The sequence below is a fragment of the Catharus ustulatus genome, chromosome 22 (genome assembly GCF_009819885.2).
Source record: "Catharus ustulatus isolate bCatUst1 chromosome 22, bCatUst1.pri.v2, whole genome shotgun sequence".
Taxonomy (NCBI): domain Eukaryota; kingdom Metazoa; phylum Chordata; class Aves; order Passeriformes; family Turdidae; genus Catharus; species Catharus ustulatus.
In genome coordinates, this window is record NC_046242.1 from 6,128,299 (window position 1) to 6,151,501 (window position 23,203).

Consider the following 23,203-nt stretch of genomic DNA (forward strand, 5'->3'; position numbering starts at 1 on the left):
GGTGCTCGGGGAGCCCCCCACGCCCCCTTGCCGGGCCCGGGGGCTGCTCCCAGCCCTGCCCGGGGGTGCCGCTCCTGCAGCCCCCGATCCCTCGCAGGGCGCGTGAGTCGAGGCGCATTTTCTGTTTATAGTTTCCCGGGGAGGGGAGTATTTTTACAGCGTGAGTCACCGCGCGTGTGGCTGCGAGCGGAAAACCACGGGGCAGGCAGGCAGGGAGGTGGGGAAGGACGGAGGTGGGGAAACACCCACCCAGCCACTCGTGAACCCACGGCACCCTCCCCACGGAGGAGCCGGCAAAGCCTCAACCCGCAGGGATGCGGCTCCTGAGCAGCAGCAGAAGGGAGGCGGCCCCAGAGCAGGGCCCAGCCCGGTCCCGAGCCCCCCCACCCCACCGAGCCCCCCAGAAAGTCGAGACAGGCGATAACAATTAAGCAGCGCTGACGTCAGATCTGTAAGTTTATTTGCTCAATGTACGACGGCTACATAATGACTCACATTCATGATATTCCATCACTGAGGAAAAACTGCTAAGAATGGTCCGTGTGTGAAATAATTCCTTACAGAAACACGGAGTTGGAAAAATAATCACTGATTAGACCTTAAAAATAGTTCACTGCATAACATGACAAAAAGCACAAACAAAGGCTCATTCAAAGAACACAGTCATTGTTCTCCTACACTGTAATAGTTATAATTTCACCATGACGAACACCAGACATTAAGATTAAGCTAACACTGGTGTTTTCTTTTGCTTTTTTTTTTTTTCCTTTTTAAAAACAAAATCATATATAATTGCATGTCACTATAGCAACATCCATAACAGATCAGTTTGTTACGATCACTATTTGGTAGAGCAAACTTTACCCCCGAAAAAAAAAAAAAAGGAAAGAAAAATAAATTAAAAAACTTTAAAAAATTTTTGAAGACTATTTTGTCATAGGAATACATAACATCTACAGTATAAGTTAATAAATTTCAAGCTACTGTATAGAAATACGACACTAGCATGCACAATATTGTATCAATAGAGTAATGGAGCAGTAATCATTTCACTGGAGAGACAGTATCATAGGCAAGTGCATCTCTTAAAAAATGAAAGAAACCATTCAAGCTGCTTAAAAATCAAGTCCCTGACCCCTCACTCCGTTTTTAGCCCTCTTGTGCCATCTCTCCTGCATAAGTTTCCTAAAGCAGCCAGAGCAAAAAGCCAAAAAGAGTAGTAATTATTTGGAGGAAAAAAAAAAAAAAAAGAAGATAGGTTTTGTAATTCCAGTAAATCACTTCCAAATTATCCAGCTGGGACAACACTGCTCACGGGACACGGGGGTGGATGAGAGGGAGGTCAGAAGCCTAAAGCATCTCCCGGTCCCGGCACGCAGCGGCACCGCACACCCCTCGCTGTGGGACGCTGCACCCCCAATTCCCTGGGGCAGACTGGGAGCAGGGCTAAGCCCGGCCTAAAGAAAAGCTGGGCCGGGGCTGAGGCGCTCCAGGGCAGGCGGGAGGGGCTGGTGCCGCGTGTGCCTCACCACAGCAAAGGGACGGGGAAAGCCTGGTTCCAAAATCAGCATCACGATCACGATAAGGAATTAAAGCACGAGCGCGGTTTCTCCTCACTGCGCAGCGCTGGGGGAAGCGCTCCCAGCAGTGAACCTCCAACAACCATGGAAAAAATCAAAATTAAAGCTAAATTGACTCAAAATGGGGTAAGTATTACCTGCTAAGCAACTCAGATGCCCCAAGTCCCACCCCCGGCCGGATCAGACAGACTCAAAAGATTTTGCTAAGAAGAGAACTAAGTTCCTGGGCTCCCGATGGTGGATAGAAATGTCTATGATTGTAGCTCTTCCCTTGAGGAATTTCTCTACCAAATTAGTGTCTATGCTCCTGAAGTTCACTCATTACACCACAAGCTTCCCCAGGAGAAAGGAAAATGCACCCGGCTTCCCTGGTGACAAACAAGGGAGCCCTGGGTGCTGGAGATCTGCTGACAAACCTCATGGTACAGTGGGAGAAAGTCAGGCAGAGTGAAATGGCAGTGCAATCCCTGAGGAAGCAGCTGTGGCACCTTAAATCAGGATGGTCTTTTGAAATACCAAACACAGTACATGACATACAGACCTGAATGCTCTTTTTTTTTAAATTTTTTTTTATTGTTTTTTATTTAAGTGGCATTTTTAAGTTTAAACACTTCCCCCTTTGTCTAATTAAGTTCTTAAACCTTTTGCTGTGGACTTAAAATAGTTGAAACAGCCGCTAGCCAAGCACCTGTTAAGCTGTTGACCAAAAAACTAGAGCAGCTTTGATGTTCCTCGGGCGGGCGGTCTTCTTGCCTTGGGCGACACAGAATAGCTAAAGCCAGTCCACAGGCGAGGACTGCTCAGGAAGGCAAGCCAAAAGAACTAGCAAAAGAAAGAAAAACAGACAATCAAAGGCTTGATGTCATATGGCTGTAATGTAGAAATACTGTAAACTGCAATTTAGTGTTAATACTGTAAGCTACCCTAATAAATATCTCAACCAAAAAAAAAAAAAAAAAAAAAAAAAGAACAAAAAAAAGACTGGATGGCCTAAATCCCAGGGCTTTGCGAGCCCCAAATTCTTTAGTTTTGTTGGTTTTATTTTTAATTCCTTCTCAATTTGGGGATTTGCAGCTGCGCCCTGGCAGGCAGAGCGCTGCAGAGAGAGGCCCCGCGTGGTGCGGGCACACGGCACCTGGGCTGCGGAAACAAACGCTCGAAGCCTTACTGGAACCACAGAACTTCCTTTTTTTTTTTTTTTTTTTTTTTTTTTAATGTTTTTGCGTTGCTTTCCTTAAAAACGAGGGCCATTCCATCCACGCAAATTCGTCTTAAAACCCTTTTTTATTTCTAGCAATAAAGTTAAATTAAAGACAGCTCCACTTGTATTAATAATCTACAGAACAGTCCATATGCCAGTGAGGCTGCTATTCCATACCAGCACAGCCAGCCTGACTTCCACTAGTGGTGTTTTGGCAAAAATGTCAACGAGGCAATCAAAGACAGGTTGTGGGGGGCCTCCCTGGGAAGGTGTCCCCTCCCTTTCCCTCCCCCACCCCGGACCCCCCCCACTCGTGGGAAAAAAATAAAGACTGCAGTAGTTAGCATCAGCGTGCGGCTGCCAGTCCATCGGGGGGGTCTAGTTGTTGCCTTCTCCACCGTCGTCGTCTTGCTGATCGCTCGTCCAGAGCGTTAGGTTGTCGCGGAGGAGCTGCATGATGAGCGTTGAGTCCTTGTAGGAGTCCTCGTTGAGGGTGTCCAGCTCGGCAATGGCGTCGTCGAAGGCCGTCTTGGCCAGGTGGCAGGCCTGCTCCGGCGCGTTCTGGATCTCGTAGTAGAAAACGGAGTAGTTAAGCGCCAGCCCGAGCCGGATGGGGTGGGTGGGCTGCATGTGCTCCTTGCTGATCTCATGGGCTTCGCTATAGGCCTTCTCCGAAGACTCCACCACAGTCGCCCTCTTCTCGCCGGTGGCCACCTCGGCCAGGTAGCGGTAATAGTCCCCTTTCATCTTCAGGTAGAAGACTTTGCTCTCGTACTGCGTCTCGCTGCAGTTCTTGATCAGGTAGTTGTCCAGCAGGCTCAGCACATCCTGGCACACCGCTTCCAACTCCTTCTCGATCTTCTCGCGGTAGGCACGGACCATCTCGATCTTCTTCTCGTTGCCATCCGCAGAGGTCTTCTGCTCGATGCTGCTGATGACTCGCCAGGACGAGCGCCGCGCCCCCACCACGTTCTTGTAGGCCACGGACAACAGGTTCCTCTCTTCGTTGGACAGGGGCTCGTTCAGCTCCGTCACCTGTGTGGAGAGAGCGGGAGAAAAAGAGACATTTGGGTTAAGCCCCAGCTGTTTGACATTGCCATCACACCTTTGGGTGCTCCTGTGCATCTCTAGAGAGAGGCAGGAGGAGGCTCTCAAAGTCCTGCTCCATCATCCAGTTCTCTGCTCCCATCCCAGCAGGAGCCAGCTAGGAAATCATGCTGTGGTCCAGACCCATTACAAAATGAGCAGGAGATGGGTTTTATTTGAGAAATCAGCATTTCCAGAATGAGAAGTCTTCTAGGAAAGAGATGCCTTTCACCTGTAGGATGAGAGCTGGACTTGGTGACGCAGGGGAGAGGGACAGTCAAAGCGAAAGGGAGAAGATGGTCCAGGGTTATGAACTAAATGCATTAATGGACACCACCAGAGTTACAGGGTGCTCATCTTTTCTGCTTCCCACAAGCGTGGGGCACACTTCAGACATACCCAAAGAATCTCTGAGATGGTACAATCACAACTTCCTCAAGCACCTGCACAGATGAGGACTTAAAAGCTCACATGGTGAGCATTTTCTAAATCCAGTGTGGGGAATTCCCCCACTGAAGTTAACAGTGTCACCTGCCTCATGCACTGCAAAAACCACAAAGGGATGATGGAGATGACGAGCACAGAGCTCCCTTGGGAAGTATCCCTTGGTATCATAATAATCCCACTCCAGCCCCTCATCGCTGACTGGAGCCACCAGGGCAGCGCCTTTGGCCAAGACTGCACCAGCTCCCCACCCCAGGGCCAGGAGAAGCCCTGGAGCAGACAGGACACTACATGGCAGCTGCACATGGCTGCTCCCCTGGGGCAGTCACAGCTGCCAAGTGTCACTGTGAGCCTGGGCATGGCCACTGTCCCCGTTCTCCCAGGACATGTCCCCACCCCACATCCTGGGCACAGTCACCTGGGAATCAGGCCACCAGAGCAGGAACCTGTGAGCCACCTCACAGCAGTAAAGGATTAGGTAATGGTTTGGATGTGAAAGGCTTCTGCAAACACTGAGTCACTTTGACAAGGATCTCTAAGGACAAGGTTTGCTCTGGGCCCAGATAACCACATTTATGGTAGGGGTCAGGAGGCCAAAGGCCCAGCCCAGGACCTCATTTGAGTGACCTGGAATGACTCACAGCTGCTCACATCATATTGACCAGCACATTCCAGAACATCCACTCCTCCTCCTGCAGCTCTTCAGCCATGCTCTGGCTAATGTCTCCTCCCAAAACCAGGCTACAGCTATGCCTGTTTCCCCCACAGCAAGCAGAGTCTGATCAGACTCCCTCCAGCCCTTTCAAGGCAGAGGCAGCAAGCAGAGCCTCCACTCCCACCCCGCTGCTGTGTGGATCTGTGCTGCTCCACAGGATGCTCTAGAGCCTGGCAAAGGAACAGCAGGCACTCCTTTTCCATATGGAAGAGGGTCTTCCTGTGCAAACCAGCACAGCTGCTTCTGCTCCAGGCTAAGAGACAGCGAGGGAGCAGGGAAATGGGTGTCACATTACTGAGGGCAGGATCTCCTGGGACTATCAGCAGCCACCGGGCACAGGACAAAGAGCACAGAGCAGGATGCCAGGGCAGCTCACAGTGCTCCCGCCCAAGGTAAGCAGGGCAGCAACGCCCAGGCAGCTCCCAGTGCCAGGCCAACCCTCACACCCCCCTCCCAGCCAGGAGAACGGTGACTGTTTAACCACAGAGCCCTGGGATCCCTGTGATATCCTGCTTCCTGCAGGGCCCAACCACAACGTGCCCAAACCCCCGTGGTGAGACACTGGCACACTGGCTCCTGCCTGCCTGCTGCACTGATGTCTCTGCTCTACAGTTTCACAGAATGTCTCCATTCTTGCCTCTCAGTGACACCTGCACAAACACACAGCAATGGTTCTGTGATTGGGAGCACAACCAAGGTGTCCCCCTGCCCCACAGCTTATGGGGTGTCTGTTCTCAGAGATACCAAAGACTCCATCAGGTTACCTGGGGTCTTGTTCCATCTGAGCTGCCCTGGTTTGAGAGGGATTTGGAACTAGAAACATCCAGAAATCCCAGCTTGAATTATTCTCTATGGAGTGTCCAACACCAACAGCCACACGAAAGACTCACTGATTCCAAGAGCTTTCTGTGCTGACAGGGGTTGTGGAGATCGATCACCACGAGATTTTGCTTTTAGCAAGGTGCTCCCTGAGAAGAGACATCAGTTTTGAAGTGAGGAACAAGCAGGTGCCCCACAGCCATGTCTGCAGATACTCATCACTGCAGGAAGAGCAGATTTACCTCCTCTCACCACAAGAGTCTTGCTGGAGGACAGATTTATTAAAACTACAGGGAGTTTCGTGGGATTAGCTTTGCCATAAACATTTTAAATTCAAAGCTATTAAGGATTACGGAGGAAAGTTGCCTGTCAAAATCCTTTCAACAAACTGGCAGACAGATGGAAGGTACACCTGTGGAGACAGCAGATTACCCCAGGGAGCTCACAGGGAACTTGTAAAAGCAGGAAGGGAGCCTTGTTAACCATGTCACTGCTTTCTAGCAGGACTCAGACCCCCAGGAAGGAGCAATGCAGACATGGCCGAGATGTGACATGGGTGGGGACAAGGACCACAGCCCTCAGCACCAGGAGAGGGAAGAGGCTGGAGTCCCACGCATTTCAGTTTGCAATTGAGCTGAGGGAGGAAGAACAGAAAACCATCTGGCTCTTGCATTCCCAGCAGGAAGAAAATGCAAGGTGCCCAGGACACAAGGTATGAGACAGCAGGGTACATTGAGCTGTCCTATCAGAGTCAGAAAAGATGTATCCCAGGTTCAGCTGCCTTTGAGGACATCTCTGCCCTCTCAGCCACAGCCAGGAGCCTGCTGCCTGCTTGCCTGTGCTGGCATTTCCTGCCACAGCCCCCTCCACACTCCAGACTGTGCAGTCACTGTCACTCTGCTCTTCCCACAGCACTGCACCAGTGCCCATCTGCAGCAGAAACCACTCCAACACCTCTGCACCAGCCTGTCACATGCACGTGGGGCTGTGCCTTCTCTGTAGCCTGTGATGGCCAAACAAATGCTGATTTTTTTTTTTCTTACACTGCAGGATACCGAAACAAAGTGAGCTCAATCAAGCCTCAGGGTAAACAGCAGGTTCTGATATACCAAATTTGTAGCACTGCACTGAATGCCTCTGATACATCATCAAATAAGGCAATATCCTTCACGAGGCCTGGATCACACTGCAGCAGTCACATTATGGAAGGGAAGAACCTTCTCTCTTCTAAAGTCAAACCCTGAAGGGTTCTCACCTCCCTGAAGAAGGGCAGTATTTGGATCAGGTCCCCAGATGCCATTTTCAGCACTGTTATATGGAGTCAGAGACTTCAAATAGCCAAAGGAAAATCTTAATTTGGCATTAGAAGGGCTTGGCAGGAGCACAAAGTCATCAGCTGGAGTCTACCTGCTCTTTGGGAAGCTCAGTCAGTTTGGAGTTTTACTTCCCTAGCTGCCAGCAGAGCACTGCAGAATGTGCTCTGCAAATCTCAGTAACTGTCCAGCCTCATCTCACTCTTGTGCCCACGGAGATTGAGGAGATGCATGAGCCTGAAATGGTGTCCAGTCCTGCTTGTGGCATAAACAGCCAAGGACAAGGAGCTGATCCACATGGTGGAAACCTGATAGAGGAAAGTCTTTCAGCTATTCTGGAAAAAAAAAAAAAAAAAAGGAGAACACAGTGCCAGGAGCAGACTGCACAAGGACACCTAGGCAGGAGTGCAGGGAGCTTGGCATGAGCAGTCCATGCTGCCAGGCTCTGGCTGAGAGGCATGTTCCATCACTAAGCTGGAGGACACTGCCAGTTCCAGTCTCACCAGTTCTCTCATGGCACAGTGTCTGCACCACCAAGACTCAAGTGCCCTTAAGCCATGGGGAAACTCCATGAGCTCACACTGGACAAAAATTACTGGAAGTTTAGGGTTTACACTGCTTGGGAGACCAGAGGCTTGTACAAATCCAAGCCCTCTGATTTGCAACAAAGCACTGCAGAGGTAGCACCATCTCTGAGAAGGTTTTCCTGATTTCTCCACTACAGCTGGAGCTCTGACTCAGCACCCAGCCCAAAACCTGGCAGGCTCCCAGCATTCCCTGAGGATCACATTGCAGCCAGGCAAGGTTCAGCCTCATGAGGAGAAACCAGGGAGCAAGCAAAACTGTACCTGCCCTAATGAAAAGGTATGTAAACTCCAAAAGACCAAAGGTTGGATCTACAGCATCTTCTTTCTGGAAGTATCCTTTTCTGGAAGAATCCCTATTAACAGGCTTTGGTAAGACCCATGAGGAAGGTTTGCTCCCAGACAACAGCAAGTTAGGTTGGTTAGGGGCTTATTCCAGGACTCTCACCCTCCACTTCTCACTTTGCATGAGTAGGTCTGAGTATACATGAGGAAATTATTGTTCCTGGGTCCCTTCAGTGACTGCAGTGAAGATCCATCACAGGACTTAGTTCCACCTGTTTATCCTTGCACACTTTTCACTTAGTTTGATAATTAAGTGCCCACCCATTTACAGCTTCTGTCTGGCTTTGATGTCTTATCTTCAAGCAGACAGCACTGGCAAGCTGACAGGACCCAGAGATCCTTCCCTGGGGAATACCATCAACATCTGACAGTTTAACCCATGTTACAAATCTCAACACTTGCTCTTCTTATTGCCTAAAAGAGAATCCGAGTCCTTCAAGACATCAGACAGCTACAAAAGAGAAAGCTTTCCTGGAGAGACAGAGACAGCCATGAGAACTTCAAACTGTTCACTGAGAACAGCTTTTAAAGATCACCAGAGCTCCTCTCCCACCAGGATACACAACATCCATCTCCCCTCTAGCACTCGTGCTTCCTGTTCTATCTACAGCTCCTGCACCACGTAATTAAGTTTGTTATCTCTCCACACAAACCCTAGCAAGAGCCTTGTTTTCCTTCACATGCAGCTCGCTAGTCTGAGCCTGGCCCGAAGGTCCCTTTCTCTGTTTCATTTTTTGAAAGGTAAATGTGCTTTTGAAACAATGTTCTGACTAAGTCCAACCACTGAAATTCCTTCTTGGCAAGGGGAGCAACCAGCACACAACCCCTCCAGGCTCAAGCAGATAAAAAAAGGTCACAATACCTGGAGAATGTCACTGTCCCCCCATCCCCAGCTGCTGTCTCATGATGGAACCCCACTCATGTCAGGGACAAGAGGACACAGCCTCAGGCTGGGCCAGGGGAGGTTCAGGCTGGACATCAGGAAAAATTTCTTCACAGAAAGGGATGCCAGGCATTGAAGGGGCTGCCCAAGGAGGTGGTGGAGTCCCCACCCCTGGAAGTATTTGAGAAATGACAGGACATGGCACTAAGTGCTCTGGTCTGGTTGACAAGGTGGTGACTGGTTAAAGGTTGGACTCTGTAACCTTGGAGGTCTTATCCAGCCTCAATGATTCTGTGACAAGATCACCTTCAGCAGCCAAGTGCTGTCATTTTGGTAGGTCATGACTGACAGACTGCCTGTTTTTTTCTGTCCCCAGCTTGCCCTAACTTGAAGAAATGGCTGCCATCAAGCACATGACATTGTCACCATGATCCAGCAGCCTGGTGGGAGTCACAACTCCATGTCACACCACCTCACCAAGAACAGCTTCTCCCCAAGCACCAGAGCAAGCTGTCCTACAACTCCATTGCAGCAGCCAGAAAAAAAGCTTTTCTTAAGCACTGTCCTACTTTGGTGAAGTAGGCGTGTGTTAAACCAGACCTAAATCTAAATTGTTACCAGATTGGTTTGGGTTCTTTTCCCTGCTGCCTTGCCTTCGCCCCCATGTCACACTTCCAAAGTGGAAGTCATACCATAACTGCTTCTCTCCTTCTGACCCCTCCTGCTGTCCTCTGCTCATGTTTTAACTCAGCATGGCCAGGGGGTTTTGGGGCTGTAGGCTGAATCCTTCCTCTCATCCCAGACAAGACAAAAAAAAAGTGTGTGCAGGCTGTGGGCAGACACAAGTTCCCCACTGCCTTCTCCTGTGCCTGTTTCAGTATGAATAATCATCTGCTAGTTCCCCTTTTCTAAGCTTGAAGGGCCAGTTCACATCACAGGACATCAGCTCAGGGCACATGGGATGGTTCTGCCATTACATTTCAAATTGCTCCCAGTGCCTCAAGTCTGCAGAGAACTGTTTATTGCTTGTAGCCCAACTGCATCTCACAGGCTACTCAGGCACTCCAGACACCAATTAGGATTTCTGCATGTTCCTACACTTAACAGCAGCTTTCATCCCACTCTGCAGCCTTTATTACTTAAGGCGACTTTGAACCACCCAAGACAAAGTCTTCAAACTGGGAGATGTGGAACCAAGAGCTCATTTATTTCTTTGGCCTTTGTAGCTTAATAACTACATGTGATCACACTGCATTCAGGTTTGATCAGTCCTTGGAGCCTGCAGATCTCCTACTCCAGTTTCAGTGTGGCCATCATGGATTTCACTTAGAGAAAAAGCAGATTTCAGCTACTTGGGTCATACTTGCACATGAAAGGTTGAAGGAAGCCAAGGTACAAAACCAGTAAGGGCAGCAGAGCCCTGAGCTGCTCCATTCAGTGTCTGGCAGCAGCATTCTGTGTGCCAGCCCTTATCTGCAGCACTGCAGTCCCAGCACTTGGTCTAACGACTCTGGGGTATTTTCCACTACAGAACACCTGGCTGCCATCGATTTGTGTCTCTGAATTCTTGTGCAGCTTGAGATAAGGCAAACACGAGGGAGCATCTGCCTGCCATGGCTATTGTGGACAGAGAGCAGCCCAGACACATCCCAGCAAGCAACTGGAAGGAAAAAACCCAGCCTCCCAGTTCTGTGTGTGTTCAAGTGTTCTACAAATGCTCAAGGAGCTACAAACCATTTGAGTTAGCATTGCACAGTCCTGTGGCAGGGAGCTGCTCTTCTAGCCAGCATGTGCTTTTTGACCCAGGAAGGAATTATGCTCAAGTTTTTCTTGTTTTCTTTATTAACACCCTGATTCCCATTACCCTTACTGACTATTAAACTGGATGAAAACTGGTCATAGGAAAACTTGCTTCAGCATCTTGCTGCCACTACCCACCTTGTACTCATTAAAAACTCTCAGGGAAAATGATCCACCTCTGTTGGCCTAGTGCCTTCCAGCCACCAGATGGAGAGAGCAGCAAGTCCAGCCACATCAGTCCCAGCATTTCAGGGGATTGTCACTCAGGGTTCATCACACCATCTCTGGCAGATGGGACACCAGCACCTTTGCCTGCTAACTACAAAGCAGCAGAAGGGAGGCCAAGCTATTCCTTCCCCAGGATATGGCAAGCTGGCAGCATCATCTGCCCACTGCTCTGTTGTGTGAGTGCCTCAGCAGCAGCCCAGCATCACCATCACCCTTCTCCATCACCCAACAGCTTGGGGAGCTCTCCAGCCTTGGATTATCCACTCTGCTCACAGGCCTCTTCTCCAAGCTGTGTGCTAAGCATGTGGAACAGCTGTGAGAGCTCAGATGTACCCCTGGAGCTCACAGCTGATCCATTGATCCTTTTGGATGGAGAATGACAATTCATGGTTGCTGTAGGCTCTTCTGGGCTGCAGTAAGCTTTAACAGGTGAGAGCTGAAGAGCTCTTCATGAGTTACTGCAGCTCTTTCCTCAGAAGCATTTCTGTACAAGTTTAAAGACTTGGGATTTTTTAATTTCTGTCTAAGCATTATTCCTCAGAAGATTCCATCTACTCATAGGCTTTTGAGCTGAAGTAGCCATTCACAGGATGACCACTGGACATTTCTAGAGTCTTGAGACTTGCTCCACGCAGAGGAAGATGGTTTTTTTCTTTCCAATTCATGGTAAAACAAACTCAAGCTAGAGACTCTCCAGATAAATGCACCAAGTTCCATGTGGGGAGGGTGTTTAGTGCTGCTGGGAGCATTAGCTGCTTAAAGATTTACCTCACAGCTTCCAAGGGTACTAATCTGGCTCAGATCTTAGTGCTTTCTTGCTCACCTCCAGCCCCACTGCCAGGCAGTAAGAATCCTGCCACCAGATCATCAAATCCTCCCCAGAGCATCAAGTGCCAGGGCTTGTCCTTAATCAGGGGCTCAAAAAATGCCTGTGCCCATGACCTCTACCTAGCTGAGCCAAGTGGAGAAAGGAGACATGATGTGCCATGGGCAGGCCACCCCAAGGCTGAGAGCAGGGTCTAGCTGCTGAGAGTCTGTTCCCAGGTCTGCTGGAGCAGGATGAACTGGGCAATTCCTGTCTGTTGGCATGGCTTCCTTTGGCACAGCAGAGTCACTGCTGCCATGGCAGCTGCAAGTGCTGCTCCAAAGGGTGAAATGGGAGATGCTGCAGCCATGCAAAACTCCCTGCAGTGAGCATGGACATTTTTAGTTGCTCCATGTCACTCCTCCAAACGCTTTGGGAACACCTGGTTGTTGCACATCAAGGTAAGATTCTGGAAATACTGAAAAACAGCACCTCACAAGATTTTTGCTCTAGGTCTCTCGGTCTGCAGATCTAGTAGCTCATTGGTTTCTCAAACATGTTTTACCAGATTAAGCAAGAAACTTCCCAGAACACCCAGGTGGATTCCTGCATGCCAGCTCCACAGTAGGTTTAATTTCTGCATCTGTGAGTAAGGTGATTATCCCTCCACATTTACTTTACCCTCCCACTGCTTTGGGGATTTCAGGCTTGATCTTACACACCTCTAGTGAAGGCAATTTTATTTAATTTCTTAAATGAACTTGCAGAACAGAAGGAAGTTCAAGTTTTTGCTCTGGCAGCTTTCTGGAGCACTCCAACCCATTTTAAACTACAAGGAGGGTCACTTTACTATCCTAGATCCAACTGTTTGATGACTCCAGCCATCTCCCCCCAACCTTTTCTGAAGCCCAAGGGACTCCCACCACAGATCTGATCTCAGTTCATCACAGGTGACAGAACCCCTCAAGTGCCAACATCATCTTGACACCACCAAACACAAGAAGCCAAGCTCCCAACTTCCAGCTAATGAAATATTCATCCCATGTAACAAAGCCCAACAGCATAAACAGGCAAAGCTCCAACGCCTGCCCCAGCTGGGTGTAAATCAAAGGCTGTTAATCTCCCCCAAGTTCTCATTCACTGCTGAACACCAAGCATTAGCCTTTTACAAGCACAGATCTCCTACAGCAATTGCTGAGCGTGTCTGTTAGCACATGGCACAGCAACAGCTTCTCCACCTACTATTAATAAACTTTCTGCTGCTGAGCACAACTGTCCAAACAACGTGTCCATCAGCAGCCTCGTTAGCACTGAAGCTGAGGCTTCTCACTGGTGTTTTTCTAGAGCCCTGCTGAAACCATCTTAGAGAGGAGTCAGAAGCAGACTCGCACGCCAAGTAGCTTTGCTTGGTACGTAAGCAAAGACACATCCCAAGCAAGCCAACCCATCTAGAGAGATCAGAGGGAATTTGCAAACAATTAAGGAATGGTTTGCACTTGGAATCCCTGCAGACTTGCGCTGGTCCAAGCGCAGCTGCCTCAAACACCCATAGACGGACTCAATTCCAACATCTCCTTTCTAGAAGAAAAACATTAAGTACTCTAATCCCTAATCTGGGGCTCACTTTAAGGGAATCTCACGCCATCAGCAGTGACATGTTCTCTGCTCTCCTACTGCAATTAACTAATGCACTGCCCCTGGTCACTAGATCACTAGCTTGGGGCCAAAAATCAGGTTTGTTTAATATCTAATGGAGCATGTACTGGGTCACATCTGAGACTAAATGTGGATAAATCTAGGTTAGCACAGAAAAACCTAAAACTGGGGGAAGTTTGCCCTTAAATAGGCAGACAAAGGCTTTTGTTTCACCAGCTACACAAAGGCTTTGCTTTTGAGAGACAGTCTTGTCAGTGTTCCCTGCAGCCCAAGAATTGCTGCCTCATCATTTCAACTCCATTTTCAGAATTTACCATTTCTGAGCTTTTCCAGATGATACCAAGATAACCAGCAGTGCAACCAGCATGAGACTCCTGGGTGAAGATCAACCCTTATGATTTACCAGCCACAGCTGCTCCCAGGGCTCCAGCCCACAGGAGGGATCAGAAAGATGCAGCAGCTCAGCCTCACTGTCATTGTGCACTCAGGAAAGATGGACAAAGACATTCTGCTGCTGAGCTCCTCCCACTCAGAGTCACGGGTGGGAATCCCACCTACTGACATCTGGATTTTGGAGCAGAGTCAGGCCTCTTACTTAAAAAAAATAAATAAATTTAAACACCAGAATGAAAGCAATTTTGTCTCCATTTTCCTTTATTTTCAGCTGGGAGGACTTTGCTCATTAGATCAAGCAGCCAGGGGAAAACATTCCCACAAAGCCGTTTCATTTCCACGGAGAAAGAAGAGTTCCCCCAGCTTTAATGACCAAAAGCTGCACTGGCAGAAGCACAGACAGAGCCTGTAGCCAGCAGCCATGGTAGAACATTTTATCTCAATACCACCAGCATAAAACCAGCCACCACCATTTATGTGGACAGCTTCTTCAAGTCAAGCCAAAGATTTCAGAGGCTGAAAGACAAAGCCACCCAAAATCCAGCACAGTGACCAATCCATTGCTACCTCCCCTTTTTTCAGCTGGTTTCCAGGCTATCACTGCCCAGCAGTGACCATCACTAGTCAAATCGAGTCAATACTTATGTTTTCACTCAATTTTTTTCTTTCCAGAAATGGCAGTTGCCAATTCTCTGCAGTGATGTGAATCTAACACTGGGGAGCAGGACTACAGCTAAGGACCAGTTAGATGAGTCACCTTTCCAGTAAAGAGCAGAAGTTGTTGAAGGCTTTCAGCTTTCCAGAAGGAAAATACAAAGACAACCAGCAAAGGAAAGAAGGTCCAAGCTGGCTCCAAACCACAAAAATACTCCTTACAGTATCAGCTTTGGAAAAATCTGTCATGAGCTGCAGAGCACTGAAGTGTAGAAGAATGCCTGGAAGCATCAAGGGTGCAGCAGCTACCCAGAGACAACCTCAGCCATGCATCACAGCTTTGCCACAGTGAGGTGGAAGATGATGCCTGGATCCTATCAAGGCTGTCAATGGAGAAACGCTTGGGAAGCCAGGCAAATCCTGTTCCACTGGGCTTTGTACTGCACTTATTCTAATATGCATTCACATTTTGCTGGCAGCTCAGGAGGCTGAACAGGGCAGAAAAGCACAAGGCAGAGTCCTAAATGCCTCAGGCATTGACCCATCTGAGGAAAAGCTCCCTCAGGTCAGACTGGAGGCATTCTCCAATGCCTCTTTCCCTGTTCCTGCCTCTGAAGAGCCTGGGAGACGGAGCAGCCAGCTCTGGTCTGAACTAGTCTGACAGTCCTCATGGCTCTTCCCTGCCAGACTGGAATTGAGCTCCCAACACACCACTCACCTCTGCCAAGGAAAAAGCAGCACCAACAAGTTCAGCAGTGCTCCAGATCCAAGGACACATCTGAGTTCAGACAAAGCCACCTCCCAAAAGGCAGCTGATTACTCAAGCACTAGCAGGTGGGACACACAAAAGCTTGGATTCTTTATTTTTCCTAAATATGTGCCCTTGCACACAACTTCTGTGAACACATTACTTGGCATGAAGCTGCTCCAAAGAGAAGCTCAACATTTCAGTCAGAGCTGGTACATCAAGCCTTCCAGATGTGTCACCATCCATGGAGGCTTCTCCAGATGTCAGGTCATGGCTACCACTCTCCTGCCCAGCCCCTGCTCCATCAGCTGCACCCTGAGCCATGTTGCTTCTGTCCTCAAGAGCAACAGCTAGTAGATCCAATTTCCAGCTACAAGCCTATACAGGTAGTAGAAATACCAGGTTTTGAAATCCTTGTCCTTACAATTGTGACCTTGGGATCACAGTCCAGCCTGGGAACAAAACCCAGGCCCCCCCACAGGCTAATGGGGACCATCAGGTCACTTCTACTCCACCTCCCTGATCTTAAGCTTAGCAAGGCTGAGGCTGCTTATTCCTACTTGGAAAGCCAGCTGACATGCTCCTGAGCAGCACTAATGCTACTGGCCCAGGCACAAGAAAAGTGGTTCAATAATACATAAAGAAGAGGAAGAAGAGGAAAAAGTAGGGTAGAGATCCTCAAATTAAGGAAAATCTTAATTCTACCAGCTGAGGAAGCTGAGGAAGAACCATGTTTTTCATCTCCCTGATCAGAAACCATACTCCAGCTGCAGGAGGCAGAGGGATACACCACAGTTATGTGGATAACCCTCCTGAAAGCACCATCCAGAACATCCATGAGAACCACCAAGATGATGCCAGACTTCATCCCATTGCCAAGATCAGTGTATATACCCCTAGATGCTGGAATTTTTAATCCAGGAAACATTTCTGGAGCTTAAATTCAGTGGTTGTTCCTAAATTGCATTCCTGAGTATTCCAGCAAGCTCAAGTACATCATCAGTCCCCAAAGAGTTTATTCCAGAGAGCAACTTTGGGATCAGCTGGTGAGCACAGCTGGGGCAGACAGGGCTTATCCACTGACATTATGAAGATTATTTTGTGCACTAAAACAACTGAATCTCCTGTGAAACACCCATCTTTTTACAGAAGAAGCAGCAAATCAAGGTGGTTGAAAAAAATTAAATAGATGAAGACAACTCCCACCAACCTTTTTGCACTTTCATGGTTAGACATCATCTAAGAGATCTACTTGGTAAATTTAAATAATCCAGGGATTCAGGGTGAACCCTTTCCCAAATTTTACTGTTTCTATGCCCCCAGGTACAATTCAACTGCTATACTCTCCATCACAGTCACAATATCACTTTTGTTTAGCTCAAGAAGAGCTATTTTGGGTCAAATCCACCATGGCTGCTACACTTGGCCAACTAAGAAACCCAGCATGGTCTTGTAACTCAGCGACTCTTCCTAAATGAACTAAATAAGAACTCAAAAGAGCTCAAAGAAGAATTTTTAAGAGCTTGATCTGCTGAAGACTGGCCAGTGACAGCAAGCAGTGTCCACTGCAGTCACATACAGGGCACACTGCTACCTATCTGCGGTTTGGGGGCAGATGGGACTCAGGCTACTGCTACGAGGTCCCAAGGCCGAGCCACAGAGACAACCCCACACTGTGAACTGCTACAAGGTCAGAGGGACAGGAGCTGACAGCCACCATCCTGTCCTGACCCCACAGACCCACAGGAAGGAAGTGGTCATGAGTCAGGCTGTCTGCAATCCCTGCCACCAGCGGGCTGGGAAGCATTCAAGCTGCCTGCACAAGAGCATCAATGCTGCCATTAGATGCCAACAGCTAATGACTGCACCATGCACCTCAGCACTGGGAATGGTTTCTCCAAAGCCTTCCCCAGCTCCCCTGGGAAGTGCTACTACAGCAGCTCGCACTCCTTGGTCCCCCCCTCACCATCACAGATGGTCTGCCCAGCACTCCTCCTGGAGAAGCCTTTCCACACCACCCTTTTGTCTGTGTACACTGAGAGCAGAAAGCAGCTAATCATCACTGCTCTGCTCCCTGGGGACTCTCCAGATAGGATGGATTTGTGTTACTAGCCCTGTTTCCAAGGGTGAGCCTGCTGCCTGTGTGAAGCCTCGCTATCAGCACTGATATGGATGTGGGGGATGATAATCTGCCCAGCTGGTGACCACCACAGGAGGAGCCCACATACCCCGTGCCAGGGAAGGCCTGCAATTCCCCATCCTCACGCTCCTCCCCCACCCACAATGGCCATTTACTGCACCAAGTTGTGCTGTCTAAAGCTTGGAGCAGCCATCTGCTTTCCAGCATCTCCAGCATTCCCCCTCCACACCCACACTTGGTGCTCCTTGCATACAGAGGTCAGGTCCCCCAAAGTCAAGCAGTCAGGGGTTCCTCTCACAGGGGCCAGCCCTACACCTGCCCCATACACAGGTGCAGTGCAATAATTTTCTCCACACACTTTTAAAAGACCACTTATTTCCTGCAATAAGTTATTGCAATCATCTTGTTCATTCACCTGCACATCCCCTCAACAGAAAGATCTGAGGGGAGGCACGTGCTCTGCTCCCTGGGCAGTGCTGGCCAGGGGTTTGGCAGGGCTCCCAGCCCCAGAAAGCCTCCAGCAGCACCGCTCTCCCCAGCTAATGGATATTGATCCCTAGCCCTGGCGTGGGCTCGGACAGTAAAGCTCTTCCTGAAGCTGAGCCAGACAAAAATGCATCCTGCTCCAACCACTAGCACTGTGGGAAGTGAAACTCCAGCAAGAAAGCCCAAGGCCAATGTCTGACCACTGACCACCCTGGGGACCAGCAGAGAGTTTTCCTGTCCCCCAACATCTGATAGGGCTGATGGTTTTCCCCCAGACAGCACTGAGGTGACAAGGGACATGACCAAGGTCATATCCTGGATCGATGGGCCCAGCCCTGCACCCTTCCTGGGTGTGGCATCACCTGCTCCCTCTGATAGGTAAGGGGACCATCTGCTGTGTTTTCAGAGACCCCCCCAGTAAAACTGCCCCTTTTGGGTTCAAAGGAGCAATCCTGCTCCTGCAGCAGCAACATAATTGCAGGTAGCAATTAGGGGCACTGGCAGCTAGCACCTGTAAGAAGGAAGGAGCTAGAAATTACATATAAATAGTATTTTTGAGAAACTATTGCAATCCTAGACATCACTGGATGAATCAGCAGACAGCAAGAACCCCAGCAGACCATTTCCATTTTAAACCATTAACACAGTAGCCATTCAACACAGGTTCCCAGGCAGACAGGGCTGAGGCTGAACAACCCACCCAGCAGCCACCAAAATGCAAGGGTGAGACAAAGCTGCAGGAAAACGAGCCTCTTCTATGCCCATCACTGCCACGACAGGTTTGAAAGGAGAAGCATCCAGCATTTCTCAGCAGGGTGCTAGGGAGGGCTAGGTTTGGAGGGTAGGATGGCTCCGCATCACCTTCGCTAGGCGCAGCCCGCATGCTCTCTGCTACCGCCTGGGTGCATTGCAGCTTGGACCATGGCATATGACATCACTAGGCGTTGCTACGGAAATGAGTGCGAGGTCATCAGCCTCCCGCACAACCGGGGCTGGGGGCTGGGCAGCACCCGGGGACGGGGACAACCGGCTGGGACATGCCCGTGGCCGCCGGACCGGCCGTGCCGGAGCTGGGGCAGCGCGGAGCAGAAAGGAAGAACAAAGCTCTGCCTTTTGTTTGCTGCTGAAGGGAGGCGTCAGTGCTCCCGCTGGGGATCGTTTCCTTACGGCCAAACTACCCGGTAGCTGATAAGAGGCGTTAGCCCGGGTTACTGTTTCACCAGGGCCCGTAAGGGCTGGAAGGAAAAAAAAAAATCACATTTATGAGCTCTTAACAACGCCTGGGGTTCAAGCACCGAGCCCGGGGAAGCAGGCGGAGAGAAATTCACAGTGCAGCACGGCTGTGAGTCCCGGGCATATCCCTGCTGGCTTTGTCACGGTGGCTGTATTATCCGTAGGAAATGAGCTGTAGGATCTGCTCACACAGCAGGCTTTGCTTTAAAATGAATAGATGCCGCTATCAGAAAATGGTATAAAAGCCACAGTGCAGCAGAGGGACAGCCCGGCTGGTTTAATGTGATAATATCTCGTTCTGATTATCCGTATTTCATTCCTTGATAAGACATCTCCTCCCTCCCCGGGCTCGGGCTGTGACAGTTTAGTCTGTTTGATAAATGCAAGGTTATTGACAAAATGGTGCAATATGGGCAAACAGAGCTGCACCCACAGCAGACTGCGACATTCCCAGATCGGCATTCACTTTTCATCAGCCGGGGAGGACACCCCAGCTCCCAGAAAAGGTTCAGACCTGACTAAGAAGACAAACATAAAGAACAGTTTTCCCCTTTAAAGCACCCCCTCCCTCCCTCCACCCAGTCTAGCCTCTCTGCAATATGACAAATGCAGAATCTTCTGGAATGACTTGATCCTGCCTCCCACGATTGCTTTGTTTGCAAGATCAGATCAGAGATATGTTTTTTTTTCCCTTCTTATATTGTCAAAATGTCAGTATTGAAGGGGAGCGTTCAGTGTCACAAATCAGATCAGCCTGCTATATGCAGAGTCTTTATTTTAAGAGCGTGAAATGAATACAACATGACTCAATTCATAAATCTCCAACCAAGAGCAGTAAAAATAAGAGCTTTGACAGTGAAAGGGCTGCCGATCTTTGGGGTCAGGGGCACACACCAGCCCCGGCGACCACGCGTGGGAAGGGATGCACGGGGAGGCATTTCGGCAGCGGGGAGCGATGTGCACACACCCCCCCCACACCGGGTACCCCCCTGCCTCGCCCCGTGGGGCCCCGAGCCGGTGTGACCCCCCCCGGGCAGCGCTGCAGCCCCGGGCTGGCTCCTCTGCCCCGCCACGCCGAGCAGGGTGGGGAGGGGGCATGGGAGGGGGGCCTGGGCTGGGGGGGCGAGGAGAAATGCGGCTGGAAGGTGATGTGGGGGGCTGCAGGGCTGCGGAGGGAAGGCGTGTTAAGGCGGAGAGGATGTGGGGGTGCTGTGGGGCAGGGGAGGGGGGCGTGGGGCTGGGTGGGGGCAGCAGGGCAGGGCAGAGGGGGCAAAGCGCGGGGGTTTGGAGCAGGAGGAGGGGTGGGGGCGGCTCTAGGGCAGAGAGGGGAGATGTGTGGGACTGGGTGGGGGCCCTGCAATAAGGGAGAAGATGCGGTGGGGGTGTTTAGGGCAGGGGAGAGCCATGTGTGGGGCTGGATGCGAGCCCCAGAATAGGCGGAAGATGTGGGGAGAAGGCTCTAGGAGAGTGGGGCTGGGTGGGGGCCCCATAGCAAGGGAAGGGATGCGTGGGGGTCTCTAGGGCAGGAGATGGGGGTCGGCAGAAAGCAAGGAAACCCTGGATGGGGAAAAGCGGCGGGAGCGGGACTGAGTTGGGGGTTCGGAGGGCGAGGGACCGGGGCCCTCGCACCCCCGTGCCCCCCCCGGCCGAGCCCAGCACCCACGGCGGGGAACACGCGGGAAGGGCGAGGGGAGCGCGGCCCCGGCGCGGCAGGAGCACGGCGTGTGTGCATGTGGGGAGCGCGACGGCCGCGGGACGGGACTCACGTTCTTCATGGCGGCCGCCATGTCGTCGTATCGCTCGGCTTGCTCGGCCAGCCGGGCCTTCTGCACCAGCTGCTCGCGGTCCACCATCTTCGCGGGGTCCGGGGGGGAAGAGGGGCAAGGAGGCTGCGGGCTCCGGGAGGAGGAGGAGGAAGGAGGAGGAAGAAGAGGACGAGGAGGGCGCGGCGGTCTCGGCGCTGCTGCGGCTGAGGCGGCGGCGGCGGCTGCGCCCGGTGCTGTGCGCGCGCCGCGGGCCACCACAACCCCCCTGCGCGCGCCCCGCCCCGCCCCGCCCCTCCTCGCTGCCACGCCCACCCCCCGCCCGCGGGGCACGACGGGAGATGAAGTCCTTAGGTGCGGAAGCGTCTGTGGGTTCCTGCAGCCCAGCGCCTCCACCCAGGACTACATCTCCCGTCGTGCCCCGCGCCAAGGCACCGCCCCCTCGCCCCCCTGGGCCCCGCCTGTGCTGATTCACCGGAGCCCGGCCCGGGTGGGCCGCGGAGGGCGCGGCCCGCGCTGGGGGAGCGGGGGGGGCCCGCGGGAGGCACCGTGGGACGGGCGGCCCTCGGGAGGGACCTGCGGGACAGCGCCAGGCGCGGGCCCACGCAGGGCAGGGACCCACCCGAGGGCCACGCGCGCTCACAGCCTGGTCCCGCTCACGGCCCGGGAGCCATTGGCCGCATGGACACGCTCAGGGCGTGGACGCTCCCACAGCCCAGGCACACCCTCAGGCTGGAGTGGACTCAGTCATAGCCCAGGCCCGCTCAGAGCCCGCACACCAGCCCATCCTCACCGTGCACACTCATAACCCAGGCCCACACACAGCCTGTCTCACTCATAGCCCACGGTCACTCTCAGCTCGGACCCACACCCAGGCTGGTCTCAGGGCCTGGGCCTGCACACAGCCTGCTCCCACTCGTGACCAGACCCACTCACAGCCCTGACCCACTTACAGCCTGAACCCACCCCCAGTCCGAACCCACCCACAGCCCAGGCCCACTCACAGCCACATCCCACTGCAAACCCAGATCCCCTCAAAACCGAGATCCACTCCTGTCCTGGTCCCACTTACAGCCCATGCACCATGGAGACCCTGCCAGTGCTGCTGTGCCGGGGGTCTCTGGCAGTGTGGCAGTGCTGGGCCAGGTTGTGGTGACACAGGGGACAAACCCCACTGCCCCCTACTTGCCCCCTTGTTCCTACCATGGTCCTGATCCAGAGGAGAGCATTCCCACTGGAGATCAATGCTGGATAATGGATAATGACAGCCACCTTGGGCACACAACGCATTCACTCATGGATAACCCGTGGGATGGAAACATCTCTGCTCCAGCCATGTAGGGCTCTGCTACATGGGGGGAGCCGCTGGGAGACATAACACATCCCACTTTCCTAAAAGATCTATGGATAAAGTGACGTTGAGAGGAGGTTACAGCACTGCGAGACATGGAAGGCTTTAATGGATCCTGTTTTCCTGAAAAGCCTCTGGATAAAGCAGTGCTGTGAGGATGCTGTGGCACTGGGAGAAAGGAAAGGGGTCTAATAAACAAAGTCATCCCAATGGAAGCACTTTATCCTGGTTGGTGAGAGCCAGGCAGTGCTGAGGCACAGATGAACACTGTCTTCACGTGCTCCCCTGGCCCTTCCCAAAGCCACTGTCCTCACACGGGTGCTTTGGGATGTGTGGGGATGATCCCGGAGGACTCAGCCATCCTGTGCCCTGTGGTTTCCTTCTGAAACCTCACAGGAACTCTGGGTGGCACTGGGATGTGTGGTGTCCTCAGGGCAATGCTCTGGCTGTCCAGAGCCCACAGCCATAGTCTCACCATGTGGGTGAGGACAAACTATTTTAGACATGCTGCTGGTGATGAGCAACACCCTTTTGGGGCAAGATCTCCGTCGTTATTGTGAGTTTAGCACTGCTTTGCAAATAACAGAGAATGGCATCGCCTGGGTTTGTGTAGCACAAAATCCTCCTTTGTTTACAGCTTCCGAGAGCAGAAGAAATTCCCCCCCTCTGCTAAACAGAAGCAGAAACACGCCTGCATCCTCTCCATTTCCTCTACAAAAATCAGACACTGTCTCACTTGCTCGCACCCCCGGCCTCACACCCCGCAGTGCACGTGGCTCTGGAGTGAGAACAGCCTTTGTGCCCAGCCTTTGTTTACTGCCCCGGCCATCCCGAGGAGAGATCCCACAGACAAGGGCAGTTTATTCCTCTTCCCTGATAAAGGCTCATTCATCCTCCCAAGGGGGCTTGCCGTCATCTCTGGAGAGCTCTGCAGTGGGGCTCTGGGTTGTTTTCACCCAGTTTTGGGAGAGGGTTT

General features: G+C 51.5%; 1 protein-coding gene across 1 annotated transcript; it reads right to left on the reverse strand.

The window, feature by feature from the left end:
* Positions 1-438: 438 nt before the first annotated feature.
* YWHAG (tyrosine 3-monooxygenase/tryptophan 5-monooxygenase activation protein gamma) lies at positions 439-21,140 on the reverse strand. The gene is made up of 2 exons (XM_033078092.2): positions 20,880-21,140; positions 439-3,816 (listed from the first exon to the last, which is right to left on the reverse strand). The coding sequence occupies exons 1-2, from the start codon at positions 20,964-20,966 to the stop codon at positions 3,160-3,162; spliced, it is 744 nt and encodes a 247-aa protein (XP_032933983.1). The 5' UTR covers positions 20,967-21,140; the 3' UTR covers positions 439-3,159.
* Between the last annotated feature and the right edge of the window lie 2,063 nt (positions 21,141-23,203).

Excerpts from the sequence above, each read along its gene's own strand:
- YWHAG (XM_033078092.2), bottom strand. The coding sequence starts at position 20,966 with ATGGTGGACCGCGAGCAGCTGGTGCAGAAGGCCCGGCTGGCCGAGCAA. Across the intron at positions 3,817-20,879 it reads TGGCGGCCGCCATGAAGAAC|GTGACGGAGCTGAACGAGCC; the intron begins GTGAGTCCCGTC and ends CTCTCCACACAG.